The sequence below is a fragment of the Histoplasma capsulatum genome, genomic scaffold, assembly GCF_000149585.1.
Source record: "Histoplasma capsulatum NAm1 scaffold_10 genomic scaffold, whole genome shotgun sequence".
NCBI classification, from domain to species: Eukaryota; Fungi; Ascomycota; class Eurotiomycetes; order Onygenales; family Ajellomycetaceae; genus Histoplasma; species Histoplasma mississippiense.
In genome coordinates, this window is record NW_001813973.1 from 447,778 (window position 1) to 465,708 (window position 17,931).

The following is a 17,931-nucleotide window of genomic DNA, read 5'->3' on the forward strand; positions in this document are numbered from 1 at the left end:
TATTCCTATTACAATTAGTGCTGCTGCATCAGCCGAAAACCGCCGATAGACCAATCAGAATACAGAGCGGCTCTTTACGGAGTAGAAAACTTCCAGATCAGGTACCCCAGCCATCATCGTTGCCTGCAATGTCCCGCACCCAACTCTTTGCGATGTACTTCATGTGGAGGTACCACACGTTTTGCCTCTATTTCCCGACATGGGTGGTCTGATCACAGGCAGCGTCTTCCCATATATGGAAGGTGGTCCCCGTTTTCCTGCTCACCCGTATCCATTCTTCTATCTCTCATCTGGAGCTCCTATCTATCTCAAGGGCATAAATATATCATATCATGGCTTGGGGTTTTAGCAAGCAACCCCAAGCAGACGACAACGACGATGACGCTACAAATAAAGCATCCCATAGCGACGACCTTGCTCTCCGCCGAAAACTAAACCCAGAACTGCAAAAACTTATTGACCGTGAAGATGAACTCCTGGACCAGTTTTATGATGGCTAGTATGGGTCACCAAAACATATTTCTCACTCCAAAGTCTCAATCACAACAAAACCCTCAATAACAATGGCCTAGCGCTGTGGATTCCACCGATACCAAATACCGATACGCAGCATACACGAACCGCATCCGCACTATCCTCCTCTCCGCGCATCGTTATGTCGCTTATACCTCCGACATTGGCGAATCCTTCCGCCCCGTCGCGCATCCCTGGCTCGTCCGCAGTGCATATGGTATTTCCTGGGCTTACATATTAGGCGATGTTGCTAACGAAGGCTACAAAGCCTATCTGCGGAACATGCGAGTGTTAGCCCCGGCATGTGATGCGTATCACAATGCGACTGGAACTATGTCAAGTGGGCTAGCGGTTGATGCAGTGGCGAGACGCAAGCTCCAACATAAAAGCCAGTCAACCGAGCAGGAGGAAACGTTCAACTCGACAACATCTAGGGCACATCCGCTGCCCTGGCCGGATCCGGAGGAGGATACCCTGCTGCCTTGGCGGACGACGAAGATTCCCTTGGTGGAAGATTATCGGGCTGTCATGGCTGAACGCGCTGTTTTCCAGGCAGTGGCTAGTATGGGTTTACCTGCATTGACGATCCATTCTGTGGTGAAGTATTCTGGGCGTGCGTTTAGGGGGGCGAAGAATACTATGATTCGCACATGGCTGCCGATTGGGGTAAGGTCCTCGTACCACGATGGGTGGTAGGTAGGCATGGTTATATGATGAGTTCTGACGGTTACTAAATAGCTCGGTCTTGCCGTTGTCCCGTTCCTGCCTTACATATTCGATAAGCCTGTCGAACGCGGTGTGCAGTGGGCGTTCCACAATGCGTTCCGTGGTATCGAAGGTGGACAGGCTGTAGCGCCCCTTGCTGAAGATAATAGCCAGACAACCTCCGTGATTTTTTCGAATCTGGAGCAACACCGTGAGCAGAAGAAGCAGCAAAGGGCCATGCGAAAACGGGAGCAAGAGAAGAGTGAGTAAGTTAGGTAGGTCGAGATGAATTGGTGACTCTAGGAGTTCGGGTGGTGGGTTCCAGAAAAATCTCCTTTCATATATCCGATTTTATCTCCTGATTTCGAATTTCTCTCATGGCATGTACTGCAAATGTACGTTGCATTTTCCTGGTGTTAATCCTGCTTCGTGTTCAACCCCTCTCCACATTTGATGAAAATATACGGACTCAAAGGAAGTGACTTCTATCCTTTTTTTCGTTTCCATCATTTGTTTCCCTGCGATTGTGACTCCACATCATTCAGCAGACTTCAGCAAACTCAAAACCGGACCCATAGCTTCGCTTGGGTCTCCGATTATGAACGGGCTCCGGACAGAGAAACAGGATCAAGATATACCTCTCCCCTTTTTATAGCTAACCGATGTCGCTTTTCAGCTCGTGTGGATTGCTACGTATCAACACGATGTCCTGTGGTTCGTGCAATAGCTGAATATCGCTAGATATTATTTATTGAATTGCACTGTACATATCTGTATATAGTTATCATCAAATATAAATGATGAAATACTGAATACTCACTTTCCGAGTTTTACACATAATAGATCTTCCTCGCTCTATCGGTTACTTACCCTAGCTCTGGAAGCCTGGTAGACCACAATATCAAGTCGGCCTCAACCGAATACGCCCGCGTGGCTTAGTGGTAAAGCGTATCACTAGTAATGATAAGATCCTCGGTTCGATTCCGAGTGTGGGCAGGTTGATGATATTGTTTTGTTGTGATGTAAAATTTTTGTATCACAAAATTTTTGTTCTTCTGCATCCCTTTTGCTTTTTAAGATTGGAACCGGTTGGAGAGGATGGACGGCGGTACTGTTAAGGTTCGAAGCAAAAATTATTCAATTCACCCACTCCATTATATAACAGGAACTTTTTTTGGGAAAGATAAAGCGACAACGAATAGTAGTATATATTTATATATCTATACCTTTGTAGTTTATATCTATCAATATATATGCAATCTCTTGTATGTGCAATCTATTTGAATGTGCATCAGGGCTATTCAAAACGGAAGAAAGTAATTTTCAATGAACCTGGCAGAAGAAGGCAAGAAAGTTTATAGATGGAAAAAAAAGTGTTCTTAGGGTATCACTTCATAAATAAAAGGAAATATAGTATCCTGGTTCGATTTCGATGCATTCCAATGTACGTGGGGGGGTGAGGAGGCGTTGAGTGTGTTAAGGACGCAAAATAATGGAGGCGACATCGAGGTTGAGGGTGTCTAATTCGTTATATTCTTTTCGCAGTCGTTAGTCTAGTCGGCCGTTGTACTATACGTTATATCGAAAGGTCGTATCTATATAAGTTCCTCGGGGCGTCGATTCTGGCAACATCAGTTCGGCACAATCATTCGATTCTATATCGCACGTCCCTTCTCCTCTAATGAGTTCATCATGGTCATTCTGAGTTTGGTATTAATCACACCACCGAATCCGTAAGCGGGGACTATTCGTCCAATACGAGCCATGACGCTTGGTGCCCAATCCCTTTTGACCCGGGCCCATCTATCTGCTGCATTTAACCCTCCGGGTGGTTGGCGATTGTAAAGATCCAGACCTAACAGATGAAACGGTGTGCTGAAAAACTGGACGGACGCCGGGATGGAGAATTGGGCCAGAGCAGATTTGGAGGATGGCGTGGAGGCGAGGATATCTGGGATGTGGGGCGAAAGAAGTGTGGGGAGGTTGAAGGATGCGAATATTGTCATACTGTCGCGGAGGCAGAAAAGAGCAAATGAGCGTTTAGGCATTGGCAAAGTCTGAGAAGAAGGTTTGGTAGTGGATACAGAAGGAACGCTCTGAGAAGAATTTTGCTTCAGATTTTGCATTCCCGTCGACTTTGGTGGTGTGCTCGGCGCTGGAGCGGTGCCCTGCGCTCCAAATATACGCGCAAATCGAGCGTCTTTGTAAACGCATATGGACATATTGACAACAGCCGTACAAATGAATTTGGCAGGGCCCGCTGAGACATGGGCAAATTTGCGGTCATCCATTGTCGACGTAATGGTGTCGATGACATTAGCTGTTAAGTATGTGGATCCGTAAAGGGTGTATATGAGGAGAAACGGTGTTGAAATGAGAAAACTATGAGGCCGTTTGACGATCGCGACCAGTGACGATTTAAGACTATGGAAGATGGGAAGACCCTTCGCAGCTTTCTCAATAATAGACCTATGAAGTTTCCATCAGAGACGTTGGTTTAAAAACAATCAAAATTGCACACAGTACTCCTAGTATGTAGTAATCGACTTACTTGTCAATAATGGTGATAAGCGGACATATCAATGCCGCAGACCCAGCTGCGCTGACTGCATCTACGGCAAACCTCGATCCTAAAATCTGCGGATTCCATTTTGATGTCGACTGGGATGCTCCAGGTTTTGGCGCTCGAGCTGTGGGAGAAGAAACCGGTCCCGAGACCAACTGTGATGCCGACCCTTCTCGGCTCATTTTCGCAAATACAATATAGAGTGACGCTAATAGACAGAAATATATATCCAAAGAGTAACTTCTCGTATTTATACTAGAGATTGAGGAAAGTTACCTTGCCTCGCGAAAGGAGAGCGAATGAATCATAGTACTCAGTCAGTACTCCGCACTCCAGAAGACAGAAGTGGGAGTGTCTACATATAAACACTGAAACAATTAATAAATATGAGAGGCAAACAATCATAAATGGCCATGACAAATAGGAAGACGTGCGAAGGCGAAAAGAATGCAGCATTGCTCCAGAAGTACTAATCCCACTTGGCGCAGTTTTGTTCTGCGACATGAACAGATCACATGACAGATTGCACCATGGAAGCGTCACAGCTCTTGATATGCGGGATGGACAAGCACATATTTGAGAAGCCCGGTTCTTTGTCTTCAGGCACGGAGGTTCATTATCTGAAGGATACTTCCATTGCACTCACCAGTTGAGATGATTCTCAAACACACTACTACAATGGTTTTACATTCGTGAGATCCCAGACGCCAGAATCTGCTGTCAGTATTCCATTTCCTTCACCCGAAATGAGCTTCCCCCGGACTATCAGATTCCCATTTCTCGACTTCTCCATGCTTTCCTCCAAGTATCTGCATCTAATATCGGAGATGGCAAGAATGGTGTTTGAGCTTTCCACCATCTATATCCTTCATGGAAGCAATCAACTACCACCACGCCTCTCCGCCCCTCCAATAACCTCACAGCTACAGGCACATCAACACTCATACTCAGATCCAAGCATGGCAATGGGTATCTCTGATTGAACCCTGTCCAATTATTCTGGAGAACGGGGTAGATAAACCAAGCCATTAGCTGGCAAGGACCGAGAAATCTCCCGGCTAAAAGAGATTTACTCCCCTACAGAGGGCTAACACAAGAACGTTAGGCAGAAAGAATGCATGACATTTCAGGCATTAGTTGCTCAGATCTTTAAGTTTCTAGCTGGATGGAAGCCGGTGAAGAAGCTGGATGTCTCAAACATGAAATAATAAGCCGAATCCCACGAATTTCCCCGTTTCATATTTTTTTTTCTACTCGGCCAAGTAAATAAAAGAAGATGGGAAGCTAAAACAGATTGGTTGATATCAAACGCCGGCGTGGAAAGCAGCTACAGTTGGTGGCTACATAACAAATATCCAACCATCTTATGAACATGGGATGGCATCGCGAGCAAATCATCTCGAAACCTCTGTTGAAGAAATAAGAGTGTGCCCTGAATGGGCTTCAGGGTGAGTAACTTTAATGGCGTTTTTAGCCAGAGCTTGAATTTTGCCAAGCTGCGCTTGAGCTCAGCGTATTGGATCGTCAGGTCAGGAACACAGAGACAGGAGATTCTGAATCCATCTCCGGAGAAATAACATGAATCTTCTTTATGTTATATGAATTATTTTTTCTTATTTCCTCATTTCCCACAGGTAACGCCGGATTATCTCGTGTGTGCATATATACAATTGTTTTGGGGGGGGGAGAAACGTCATTGATAAAATGATGAAGGCAAAACTCGCGAAAGGAGGGTTAGGTAACCGAAGGACAAGATCTATGATGTCAATGTCGGCGCGTTCACGCAACTCCTTTCATCCTTTAGGTGGAGCGGGGTTGACCGCTTGGAAGTTGTCTAGTGATACAGTTACAGCGCCAGCTTGGACGAGCTATACCAATTGAATTGGCCATAATTAGTAAAATTGCAATGCAGGGACTTCAGCGAAGTCATGTGAAGTGTAAAACGGGGATTAACAAAGAATAATTTTTAGTTAACATACCGCTCTTCTCAAATCATCAATTAGATCATCCACGTCCTCAATGCCCACACACAGCCGAATCAAATCTTCAGGCATATCTCTATCCCTCCTGGTTTTCGCGTCAATGCTAGCATGACTCATCCGACAGGGCAGACTAATCAAACTGTTAACGCAGCCAAAGCTGACGCTGATAGCCCATAGTTTTGCGCTCTCCACAATCCTCTCGCTGGTGGTTACATCCCCCGTTTCAAACGAGAGCACGGCACCAGGTCCTCGCGCCATGGAGCGATGTAGGTCGTATTGTGGGTGGGACTTGAGGCCAGGGTATCTGACGCGGAAGCCGTGGTTTTCGAGGAATTCGGCAATGCGCTGCGCGTTGGATTGTTGTTGTTCCATGCGGACTTTTAGTGTCTTGACGCCGCGCAAGAGCAGCCAGGAGTCGAAGGGGGACAGACCACAGCCAGAGCTGTTGATGGTGAAGTATAACTTTTCGCCTAGGGACAAGTCGTTGACGGCGACCACGCCGGCCATCAAGTCGTGGTGGCCGGATAGGTATTTAGTTCCGCTCTCGTAGACTATATCAGCACCTAGGTCGAGCGGGTTGAGCAGGAGCGGGGATAGCATGGTATTATCGACCGCGACCAACGCATTGGGGTTCGCCTCATGCGTCAATGATGCGATTTGTGGGATGTCTACTATCTTTATCAACGGGTTTGTGGGAGTCTCTAGCAGAACCAGTCTAGTCATCGCTCCTAGGACTTCTGACACCTTCTCCGGCCGAGTAGTGTCGACGTGGTGAACAATTATGCCGCCGTGAGTGGCTAGATATTTAAGAAGGCGATGTGTGCCGCCATATAAATCATCACCAGTAACAACTTCATCACCTGGTTTAAGAAGGCGTGTAATCACATCCAAGGCAGCCATTCCAGAGGATACCACGAGGGCTCGCTGCGCAGACATAATTTTTGCCAGATGTCGCTCTAGATGTGTTCGGGTGGGATTGCCCGATCGTGTGTAGTCGTACTCGCCGCCACCATTTCCGGAGGTTTGTTTGAAAGTTGCACTCTAAAAAGATATACGGAGGTAAAATGAGTCAATGTCTCGATGTATAGTGAACCCCAGCTGCAACAGGGCTTTTCATCAAAATAACCAACTGCGTTGAATATCCTGTCTCGCCCTCTGCCTTACCTGGTAGATTGGCACACTGCTCGCATTGAACTGGTCATTACCCTCTGTAAATACTAACTCCGTAGCTAGAGCATACCGTCGACCGTCGCGAGGACTGGATGGGGCGGGGGAGGGAGGTAGATTGTGACCTTCGATATCGACACCAGACAGCGTCTTTCTCTGGAGGAACTTCGGCTTGTCCAACGAGTTGTCCCGCGCCGAAGATGGATTATCAGAGGCGCCCATTGTTGGGGATGGTTTCCGGGAGGGGATGGTGAGAGGCAATGAAGCTTCTAGTCTCTATTCAAACACCTGTTCAGTTGCAACGGTCAGATTTTATGTCTCTATTCATATGGAAGAGAGCCAACGGTAGTCAGCGTGGAGGAAGAAAAACATTTATTATTCAATGTCGGTGATTGAGGGTCATCATGGAGCGAGGTGATAGTGGTTCCTGGGCGGTGAGTAATCACGTCATTTTTTAGCCGACTCTTTGTCTCCGCAAATCTCAAAACTATCTAACCGTGGAGTATGTTCAGGAAGAGCAGATACTGATTGAAGGATTGCTACTGTAAGTTGCGTCCTCAAACAAAAAAATAATACAATCTCAATGACATCGTTCATGTTGATTATGCCTATCAATGCGTTTCAGAAGTAATACACAAAAAACCCCTTTCGTTAGAACGCCATTTCATTTCTATATAATAGCCAATGATAATTCGAACAAGGTCCCAAATATTCCCATAATTGCCACCGTTAGGAAAGGATATCATACTGTACACACTTCCCGAAGAATGAATAAGAGTGGGATTTCAGAATTAGAAAGAAATGCTGAAAAAACGGAGTATATATACGTGTATGAATGGTATAAAATAAGGTAATAGATGTGCGCTCTGACGGGGAAGCCCAATAGATCATTTATCTATTGGGATGAATTCCGGTTCAACAACCCCATCACCACCTCCTTCAGAATCAGTAGTCCACTCTTTTTCAGAAGGTGGTTCACTGCTCGCGGCTTTCGTGAGAATGGATTTGCGGTTAATAGCACCATTACTACCGCCATGGTTGGCAGCCTTCACGCCACCTGCTCGTTTAAAAAAGTCTTCCGTTCGCAAACCACGCACTTCATCGGGATCCACAGTTTCCATCGTAGTGCCCGAATCCCGTTTCGATCGTATTAGCTCTCGGATAGGTACCATTGCGGCATCTCGGCAGGCTTCCTTGATATCACTGCCAGACATCCCCGCCATAGCTTTGACGAGGAAGTTCAGGTCAAAATTTCCCCGGTCTATCTTTGTATCCTTAAGGACAAGCCCTAATATCCGCAATCTCTGCGCGGCGGGTGGAAGGGTGACAGGGAATTTCTTCGGCATGCGTCTGAGAATCGCCTCGTCGATATCCTGGATTCGATTTGTCGCGCCAAGGATGAGAACCCGCTGTGGTCGCCCAGACGTGTTGGACGAGGTCAACCCGTCCCAGTGTGTCATGAACTCAGCCTTGACCATGCCGCTGGCCTCGTGTTCGCCGCTCCGCCGTGTCCCCAGTACTGCATCGATCTCATCGATGAAGACGATGCTCGGCTCTAATTTGCGCGCCAGAGAGAAGACGGCGTTGACCAGCTTGTTCGAATCGCCGTACCATTTTTCTGTCAAGGTTGAGATGTGAAGATTTATAAAACAAGCTCCACTCTCGTGCGCCAGCGCCTTTGCCAACATCGTCTTGCCACAGCCAGGTGGTCCGTATAAGAGCACCCCCGAGGGTGCACTGAGGAGTGATGACGTGGTTGAATATAGATGTGGCATGGTGAGCGGATATATGACGGACTCTTTCAATTCTTCAATGATATCCTCCAGTCCACCGATGTCGCTAAAGGATACAGGGATATCTTCAGGCGCTACAACGTCCATCGCGATGGTCTGTTCATATTGCGAGAGAACGAGGTCCTCCTTCCTCTGCTTCCTTTGCCGTGACGAACTTTTTTTTGACTTGGACGATTCGTCGTCAGAATCATCAGGGCTGTCGAGTCTTCGCAAGATGGCCGCGGATTTCCGCTTCGCCTCCTCATGCTTTTGGCTATCGGGGTCGAATTCGACCCTGGAGAGGAGGAATCGGACGACGAAATAGGTGGAAAGGGACTGGAAGATTAATACATGTCAGCACGGGTATTTTCGCAAGTAGGATAACTTGTCACTATTTTAAGGTTTCTTACAGTGCCAGCAATCATTACTAGTTCCTGTAGTAATTGTTGCCATTTGCGGCCACCGCCCGAGGCCATGGCGAGTTATACGTAGTGGGATTGACGGATGCCTCAAGCTCCTCGGGGGCACAGCGGAATCTAAGGGAGCGCAGTTTTGGATAAAAGAAGTATGACCGAGGTTAGTAGAACGAAGTAGAAAGAAATTATCTTATTGTGTCATGTCGTAAACATTAACAAAAATAACATAAATAGCCAGATGGTGGATTTGAAGCCGGTTGTTCATGAATCAACTTGGCTGCTTTGTTGGAGTTTCCCTCAAAAAGGTCAAAAAGGCGCCGACCTGCGGATCACATGTTCTGCCAACCACCTGCAACGTCTGTGTTTATTTTGTACGCGGAGACATACCTAGCCACACAATCAAGTACAAAGGAGAGAGTATGAGAGCTATAATCATCGGGAAATACGTGAAATTGCCGAAACTGTTTTTTTGACTTGAACTATGCCAAAGCGAAAGGCTGCGTCGAAATTGTCCAGGTTAGTGGACGATGACTTGGAGGACGACCTATTGATGAACGGCGGCGGAGAATATACTCACGATGAAGGCCCGGATACCGGCGCACCTCCCGCAAAAAAAGTGAAGGGAAGACCGAAAATCACTGAAGCTAAGGCTACGGCTGCCGCGAAACCCAATACGCGTAAAGCTCGCTCGACTGTTGTTTTGGGACCAAAAAGAGGTCGCCCTGCGAGAGGCTCGACTATCCGCAGACGCTCAAGGACCCCCGAAGACACCGAAGAGGCCCACAAGACCCCTGATGCTAGTTTTTCCAAGGAAAGCGACCATGGAAAATGTATAGACGATGAGCCACACCCAGAGCCAAAGCAGCAATCGGACGATGAGCTTGATTCCCCAGGAACGACAGCACATGGTCGCACTCGGGAAGGTGACCGGACGAAAAGTGGACCTAAAAAGGTCAAAAGGTCAGGAAAGCGAGTGACCATAGATGATGGATTCGAGTATACCCCGATGGGGTCACGTCATCCCCAGTCAACCCAACCACTTGCGAAAGAGAATCCTGCAACGAAATCCATGACGCATAGCATACAGCCTGGGGCTGAATCCAAGCATGATGGGCGACAACAGCAGCAAGTGGAGGTGGAGGTGGAGAATGAAGAAGAAGAGCAGGAGGAGGAGGAGGAGGAAGAGGAAGATGAGGCAGGGGAGGCGGAGGAGAATCAATACCCGGCTACCCGATCTATATCCCATTCTCCCATCAGAAGTTCCAGCCATGTTCACTTACAACATAAGCCATCCCAAACAACCAACCAACGACGCAAACCTGGGGGAGGGACATCAAATATCGAGAAAGGAGACAATGAGGCGACTTTAAGGAGGAAGCTAGGAGATATGACAAAGAAATACGAGAATATGGACATTAAGTATCGAAATCTACGAGAGGTGGGGGTTCTCGAAGCCAATTCCAACGTGGAGAAGCTGCGGAAACAATGCGAGTCGAACAATGCAGGTATGGATGTAGCTCCATTCCGCTTTGGACACAGAGAGACTGATTCCCAAGCGTAGCATCAAATGAATTGATCGCCTCGCTAAAAAAGGAGCTTACTATGAAGACGAGTCTAGCTAAAGAATCACACACTCTTCAAAAGCAGCTGCAGGACCGTGATGACGAAATTGCGGAGCTGGAGGCTAAAATCAAAAAATTGAGTTCGGGCTTGACTAATGCCCAAAACGAGATCAAAGGCCTCCAAACGAAGCTGGCCGCTTCCCGAACCGCAGCAACAAATGTGGAATACGTTACAAGTTCCAAGGGTCCTGGAAGCGCTGCCAAAACCAACAGCAGTGGTGCTTCGCGAACGATCGTGATGGGTAGTGCTGAAGCGGCTCACGTTGCGCAAATAGCTCAGCTGAAGGAAGACCTGTACAGCGACCTTACAGGCCTCATTATCCGTGATGCTAAGAAGCAAGAATCTGATCACTTATATGACTGCATACAGACGGGGATAAATGGGAGTAAGTTTATTTTCCTCATTTCCTCAAAACAATGAGAAAGAGGAGAATAAGACGGAAAATATATAGAAATAAATTAAGAAATACAGAAGGCTAACCTATCAATTCCCATTCTACTAGCATTACACTTTAAACTCGCTGTCGCCCATGATTCGGAAAACAAGAACTTTGAAGCGGCAGAGTTCCACTATTTCCCCCTCCTGGACCCCAACCGCGATCGCGATTTGGTTGATATTCTCCCCGAGTATCTGTCTATAGATATTACCTTCCCCCGGCAGCATGCCTCAGTGTTCTATAGTCGGCTGGTGGATACGCTTACGAAGAAAGTGAGGCGAGCGGACGACTAGGTTTCTCGAATGAATTGCTGCATTTTATATTTTTTAACTTTATTATTTTTTCAAAGTGATGCAGGCATTTACATATTTGACCTAAATCCTTATGGGTCTTTGACGTTGCTATGCAGCAAAAGACCTGAGTCCTTTTTAAATAAGATTCTAAGCAAGCCAATTTGTTGTTGTTTACGCGCACTGTATATCCATTGATATTTTTATAAAGTTGTTTCGGTTTGGGCATTATTTAAATATAAACACCGAGATTTGTAGGAGTTATATAATTATAGAGTGTTGGGGGATTGGGTTGGGTGATTCGTACCCTCTATGCCACCATGGCGCTGGTGGTGATTGAGCTCTTCTGCCCTAGTGGCCTAATATAGAGAGCTCATTGACCTTTGCCCCTGAACGGGTGAACATGATTAGTAATATCTTAACAATGCTCATTTATGGAAAGGAGCTCTAAACAAACCTCTAAGCTCTATCTACAGCAATGCGACAACCTCCGACAATGAATCCATAGCAATCTGGAATGTATTTTTAACCCCTCTCCCCTTTTTTTGCATTCCTCAGGGTCTTCTGGACCGTTTTCACTCTTTTCCCACATATGGTAGACAACCAACGGAGTCGGTTCTACTAAACGCCCACCCCGGCTCTCCAAATATCTCCAGACAAAAACAGTATTTTCGCACACTATGGCTCGGCTAGGGCGCGTTGGCTTTCTAGCCCTGGCAATTATCTTCCATGCAATATACACCTACTCAATATTCGACATCTACTTTGTCAGCCCCATCGTCAGTGGCATGCGCGAATTCGGCGTCCAACGAGCTTCCTCCGCAAAAGCCCCCGCAAAAAGACTCTTTCTCTTCGTCGGAGACGGTCTACGTGCTGATAAGGCTTTCCAGTCCTTTCCGGACCCGTCTCCCGGAGGCGTGCTGGACCCCGATTATCCCAATCTCGAGCAAAAAAAAGGCACTGTGTCGTCTGGGAATAAACCGCCTCGACCGCTTGCGCCGTTTATTCGCTCCCGCGTCCTTTACCATGGAACCTTTGGTGTGTCGCATACGCGGGTGCCCACGGAGTCCAGGCCGGGCCATGTCGCCCTCATTGCTGGCTTGTATGAGGATGTCTCGTCGGTGACGACGGGGTGGAAGCTCAATCCTGTCAATTTCGACAGCGTGTTCAATCGCAGTAGGCATACCTGGAGTTGGGGGAGTCCGGATATATTGCCTATGTTCAAGGAGGGTGCGACGCCGGGGAAAATCGATGCGGAGTCGTATGGCGAGGAGGCAGAGTATTTTAGCAAGGACGGGTCGCAGTTGGATATTTGGGTGTTTGAGAAGGTGAAGGCAATGTTCGCCGCGGCAAAGGAAGATCCAGAGCTTGATGCGCGATTGAGACAAGATAAGATTGTCTTCTTTTTGCATTTACTTGGTTTGGATACGGCTGGGCATTTTTATCGGCCTTATTCGAAGGAGTATCTGCATAATATCAAGGTTGTCGACCAAGGAGTGAAAGAGATTACAGAATTGGTTGAGGAGTTTTACGGCGATAATGAGTCAGCCTTTGTTTTTACGGCTGATCATGGCATGAGTGATTGGGGGAGCCATGGTGATGGACACCCGGACAATACCCGTACTCCCTTGGTGGTTTGGGGTTCTGGAGTCGCTAAACCGAAAATTCAGAGAAGGGGAAAGGCTCCAGGCCATGAAGATGGATTCTCTTCCGACTGGGGCTTAGATAGCGTTCAGAGACATGATGTTGCCCAGGCCGACGTAGCTGCTCTCATGGCATACTTGGTTGGATTGGATTTCCCCGTGAATTCGGTTGGGGAGCTCCCCCTTTCGTACCTTGATGCGTCACCCAAAGAAAAAGCCCTGGCTGCTCTCGCGAACACCCAGGGGGTTCTAGAGATGTACCGAGTGAAAGAGGAGAATAAAAGAGCTTCAGTTTTGCGTTACCAACCATATCAAGCTTTCGGAGTTAATGAGCGTTCTATCGAGAACCGCATCTCCGAAATTCAACGGTTAATTTCGAGGAAGAAATACGACGAGGCGATTAGGAAATCTTCCGATCTGTTACATACCGCTCTGGACGGCCTGCGATATCTGCAGACCTATGACTGGCTATTCCTCCGAACTATAGTTACTGCAGGCTATCTCGGATGGATTGCATATGCGCTGACAACCGTGATAGATCTCCACGTCCTGCATGAAACTTCCGTCCCAAGTCGTACGACATTCAGTACGATGTTCTTTTCTTCCATACTAGTCATATTGTATTCTATATTCTGGATTCAAAAGTCGTCGTGGAGATATTACGCATATGGCATTTTCCCCGTCTTCTTCTGGGAGGAAGTTGTAGCAAAACGGCAGGCGATAGCAGCTGGACGAAAGATTTTTCTCAGCCATGTTCAGTCACTGGGTGACTACATAACTTTTTGGTTACAGATATTGATATATGTTGGGGTATTGGAGGCACTTGTGAGTAATATCAGTTCACCCCATGTTTTAATGACGAAAAATCGGAAACGTGACTATAGCTTACCTATAGAATAGGTTCAATCATATTTTCATCGTGAAATTTACACTTTTTGTTTCATCCTTGCGGCGATATGGCCTCTATCCTACGGCATTAGTTTCCTGTCGCGCAATAAACTCGTCTTAGCTACGTGGAGTATCGGATGCGGTTTTATGAGCATTTTCACGCTTCTACCCGCTAACAAGGTGGAGGATGTAACAAACATGTAATTATCCATCCATTTCCCAGTCAAATAGCGGAGTGCAGATTCTTACCTGTCGGACAGAACGATAGGGGCAACTCTCATGGTCCTTACTGGGCTCCTCTATCTCATATTCGAGGAATCAATAACGCCGATTTCTAAAACCCTATCGATTGCCGTCAGTAGGGGTTCCAAGCGAATTATGGGCATGCAGGTACGTTCGTCGCTATCTTCCTAGTTTTTCTAGAGTCATCATGCTAGACCATACTAATGCGTCGGCGGCATACATTAGATCGGCATGGTTCTGCTGGCTTTAATAGTAACCAGATCTACCGCCGCATCACTACAGGCAAAAGAAGGTTTGCCGTTCGGAAACCAAGTTGTTGCATGGTCGGTTCTAGGTTAGCCTCATCATTTCCCATCAAGCATAACTGCATATGAGAAGTGCCGAGGGATTCTCAGACTAACCTTTTGTAGTGGCATCTCTTACATTTCCATTCTTCCACCGGCTATATCCAAATAGCCACTACCTCCATCGCCTTGTAGTGATCTTTCTCACCTTCTCTCCAACGTTCATCATTCTCACCATTTCGTACGAGGGGCTCTTTTACTTCGTCTTTTGTATTACCCTACTCAGTTGGGTTCAACTTGAACACCGCATATTCATCCACACCTCATCCCAGCCACCAACCACCATCGTTCCATTAAATGATGTCACCCAAATCAAAACGAAACAAAGCCCTCTACAACCCAACAGCGAAAACCACATATCAAAACCCCGTTATCGCATCCTAACAACCAGAGATGCCCGTGTTGCGTTGTTCTTCTTCTTCCTTCTCCAATCCGCCTTCTTCTCCACGGGCAACATCGCTTCAATCTCTTCTTTCTCCCTCGAAAGCGTTACCAGATTAGTCCCTATCTTCGACCCCTTCCTCCAAGGCGCGCTGTTAATCCTAAAGATCCTTATCCCATTTGCCATCATCAGTGCGAACCTGGGTATCCTCAACCGGCGCCTAGGTGTCGCTCCTTCCGCTCTATTCATGATCGTTATGTCCATCAGTGACATAATGACGCTTAATTTCTTCTACATGGTGCGCGACGAGGGGAGCTGGCTTGACATTGGCACGACAATTAGTCACTTCTGCATCGCGAGCGGGCTCTGCACGTTCGTTGCTGGGCTAGAGTTCCTTAGTGAGACGCTCATTGCTGGCGTAAAGTTTGAGGATGATGGTGTTAGTAAGGGTGCTATTGCAGCTGGTGGTGAAAGCGATCATAGTAAATCCAGCCCCTCCAAAACGAACGAGGCGCAGAGGAAAACAATGACGGGGAAGGAAGGAAAAGCTCACGCGGAGTTTAACGGCACAAAAATTCTATCGCCACTCATACGCTAGATGTCTTCAGAAGCCCTTGGCCGAAGTGACGAATAGACACACTAACAGCGCTGGCAAAACTTTCATTGATGCATCTGGGAACACAATTATACAGCTATCGTTAAAAAACTCAGTAAATTACTATAAATCAGTCAATAGTAATTCTAAAGAGAGAGAAAACATAATTTAAAAAGAATATAAAATAGTAAAAAATAGTATATATTCAAGGTTCAGCGTCGTAGAAATAATAATAATAACAATAATAATAATAATAATAATACAATAATAAATTCTACAAAGACGTGGGATTGAAAGTCAAGGGGCTGCACAGGCAGGTTTTTGATGTACGCAGTGCGCTTGCCGGCGCATGCTGCCACGTCTTGGATTCCAGCAAACAACTCCCACTTGTGACTTCAATGGGTTGCCTCCATTCCACCCTTGCAATCAGCAACAAAAATGGCACCGCCAGCGAAGAGACAAAAGCCGCATGCCTCGCATGACCATTACGATCTAACAGAAGCCATGTCAAGATATCCGGATTTCTTTAGGAACTTGGACACAATTCTATAAGATGGTCTTTCAGAAGATCAAGTACCTATGGTGTTGCCATATCTTCAATTCGTTGCAACTGCTGTTTCACATATTCCAAGTCCCACCCTCACGCCATCATACCTGCCTTCAAAATTAACACTTCAACAGGTGACGGAAAAGCTGGGCATTGATTTCAATGCATACAAGCAAGAATATATGTGGGCTTTGACAGAGAATCAGTTGAAGCAGAGTGCTCAGAAGCCTCTGTCTAGCTGGGCTGGTGAGTCAAGAATCAATCAGTGAAAAGATCTAAAATTTTCTATTGACTATATTCTAGCAACTGCCATAGAGAAGATTCTCGACTCTCCTGCATTGTCAAGGTTTCGACGTGAGGCATCCACCTGTACACTGTTTGATATTCTACTTGCGGATCGACTGGATCAACTGGATGATTTAGGCGCCAACAACAAATTGTGTGTTGGCTATGAGGTGCCTATGACTGCAACAGTGAAGCAGGAGCATGGTGGTGGCACAATCTCTGGCAGAGCAGATTGGTCCCTAGGCTACATGGAGGATACAACTAGATTGGAACAAATGCTGATAGTACTTGAAGCCAAATTTTCTGTCCAAGTAGATAACATGGCCCAGGTATTGACTTATTTATTTGCTGTTCAAGATGCTCGAGTGAAAGCAAAAAAGACTAGCACAGCTGTCTTCGGCATTCTTACCGATTTCATAGACTTTCGATTTATTGTGCTTCGTGAGACAGGAAAGGCGATGCATTCCGAGGCATTGTCATGGATTATGCGCCGTGATCAGGTGGTGGCATTTCTTGACAGTATAGTTACAGATTACTAATTGACGCAATTAAGTCATTCCCCCATACCACGCCACAGAAAACTGCGAACTCGACTATAAAACATTTCGACGATCATCTAAAGATGACATACGATATTCCTGGCGAGGAATCTGCTGCTGGTGGAAGTGAAGATGATGCGACATTTGATGTTATTGAAGTTGATGGTGTCTCAATTCTGATATCTCACCGAGCCAACCGCGGTGATTCAAGTTTGAAATCTATCGATTGCTAAGATGGCTGGTGTGGGTTAGCATCTACCTCTGTGATATATCATGTATACTTGTATTGTTTATGTTGGTGGTTCTTAGTGAACTGTGGTTCGAAACCTTGTGAGGAGGATTCGTGCATTGCAATACAAAAAGCTCATGAGTTTTGCTTTCTTTGTATCTTTGTATTTTAGCAGTTGTGGTCAGTTTACTTTTTCTTCCAACTCAGGACTATCAGCTGCACCAGCTACTCTAAATCATTGAAGGGTTTAATATTCCTGTTAGTGTGGATTCTCTGCAACGCTTTAAAACACAGATCGGTTGATAAGCAAGTGTGAAGCAGAAGTGCCCTGGTCGCCATCACTCTCAGTGTCTGGCAAGAAGAAAACCAGCCGAAGTGCGGAGGCCAATCAAGCATTCGGTTCCTTGGCGGTATGTGCACTGGTGGGCCGGCTCGTATCGAGCGTGGAGGACATGGACCTGGCCATTGTCGGGTGTCTACTCCGTATAGAGGTTTGGATCTAGTTCTGCATACGGGGCCATCAGGGAGCTGCTGTGGGAGTCTGGAGGGGTTTGATTCCCTTCGCCGTTTTCAAAGCCTCATTCCCCCGCAAATGGGAAGCATAAACCTGTTCAAGGTTCAATTCCTGTGGCGAGTCAAAACTGGACCAACCAACCAGCCCTAATCCCGGACTGAAATCCCCCGCCGACAAAAATAGCACAAGGGGACGAAGCTCAGGAGCAGCAGCCCAAAACCGCCTGTGGACTTGAATTATGGGTGTTGGACA

The 17,931-nt window shown here is 46.7% G+C and overlaps 7 protein-coding genes and 1 non-coding gene across 8 annotated transcripts; 5 read left to right on the top strand and 3 right to left on the bottom strand.

Moving 5' to 3' along the window:
* Window positions 1-332: 332 nt before the first annotated feature.
* Window positions 333-2,019, top strand: HCAG_08027 (conserved hypothetical protein; the record flags this gene model as incomplete). The annotated part of the gene is made up of 5 exons (XM_001536868.1): window positions 333-499; window positions 573-1,179; window positions 1,252-1,484; window positions 1,522-1,613; window positions 2,000-2,019. 5 exons carry the CDS (start codon window positions 333-335, stop codon window positions 2,017-2,019), a joined length of 1,119 nt encoding a protein of 372 aa, XP_001536918.1.
* Window positions 2,020-2,142: 123 nt separating this feature from the next.
* HCAG_09370 lies at window positions 2,143-2,214 on the top strand. The gene has a single exon. It is a non-coding gene; the product is annotated as a tRNA-Thr (tRNA).
* Window positions 2,215-2,291: 77 nt separating this feature from the next.
* On the bottom strand, window positions 2,292-3,966 carry HCAG_08028 (conserved hypothetical protein; the record flags this gene model as incomplete). Its single annotated transcript, XM_001536869.1, has 4 exons — window positions 2,292-2,329; window positions 2,445-2,459; window positions 2,942-3,687; window positions 3,770-3,966. The coding sequence occupies 4 exons, from the start codon at window positions 3,964-3,966 to the stop codon at window positions 2,292-2,294; spliced, it is 996 nt and encodes a 331-aa protein (XP_001536919.1).
* Window positions 3,967-5,577: 1,611 nt separating this feature from the next.
* HCAG_08029 (cystathionine beta-lyase) lies at window positions 5,578-7,155 on the bottom strand (the record flags this gene model as incomplete). Its single annotated transcript, XM_001536870.1, has 3 exons — window positions 5,578-5,652; window positions 5,764-6,807; window positions 6,931-7,155. The coding sequence occupies 3 exons, from the start codon at window positions 7,153-7,155 to the stop codon at window positions 5,578-5,580; spliced, it is 1,344 nt and encodes a 447-aa protein (XP_001536920.1).
* A 665-nt stretch (window positions 7,156-7,820) lies between these two features.
* Window positions 7,821-9,181, bottom strand: HCAG_08030 (ATPase family AAA domain-containing protein 1; the record flags this gene model as incomplete). The annotated part of the gene is made up of 2 exons (XM_001536871.1): window positions 7,821-9,041; window positions 9,116-9,181. 2 exons carry the CDS (start codon window positions 9,179-9,181, stop codon window positions 7,821-7,823), a joined length of 1,287 nt encoding a protein of 428 aa, XP_001536921.1.
* Window positions 9,182-9,602: 421 nt separating this feature from the next.
* Window positions 9,603-11,473, top strand: HCAG_08031 (predicted protein; the record flags this gene model as incomplete). Its single annotated transcript, XM_001536872.1, has 3 exons — window positions 9,603-10,626; window positions 10,683-11,129; window positions 11,247-11,473. The coding sequence occupies 3 exons, from the start codon at window positions 9,603-9,605 to the stop codon at window positions 11,471-11,473; spliced, it is 1,698 nt and encodes a 565-aa protein (XP_001536922.1).
* Window positions 11,474-12,150: 677 nt separating this feature from the next.
* HCAG_08032 (hypothetical protein) lies at window positions 12,151-15,568 on the top strand (the record flags this gene model as incomplete). The annotated part of the gene is made up of 4 exons (XM_001536873.1): window positions 12,151-13,938; window positions 14,233-14,391; window positions 14,470-14,578; window positions 14,655-15,568. The coding sequence occupies 4 exons, from the start codon at window positions 12,151-12,153 to the stop codon at window positions 15,566-15,568; spliced, it is 2,970 nt and encodes a 989-aa protein (XP_001536923.1).
* Window positions 15,569-16,144: 576 nt separating this feature from the next.
* HCAG_08033 (predicted protein) lies at window positions 16,145-17,169 on the top strand (the record flags this gene model as incomplete). Its single annotated transcript, XM_001536874.1, has 3 exons — window positions 16,145-16,358; window positions 16,416-16,726; window positions 16,975-17,169. 3 exons carry the CDS (start codon window positions 16,145-16,147, stop codon window positions 17,167-17,169), a joined length of 720 nt encoding a protein of 239 aa, XP_001536924.1.
* Window positions 17,170-17,931: the final 762 nt, after the last annotated feature.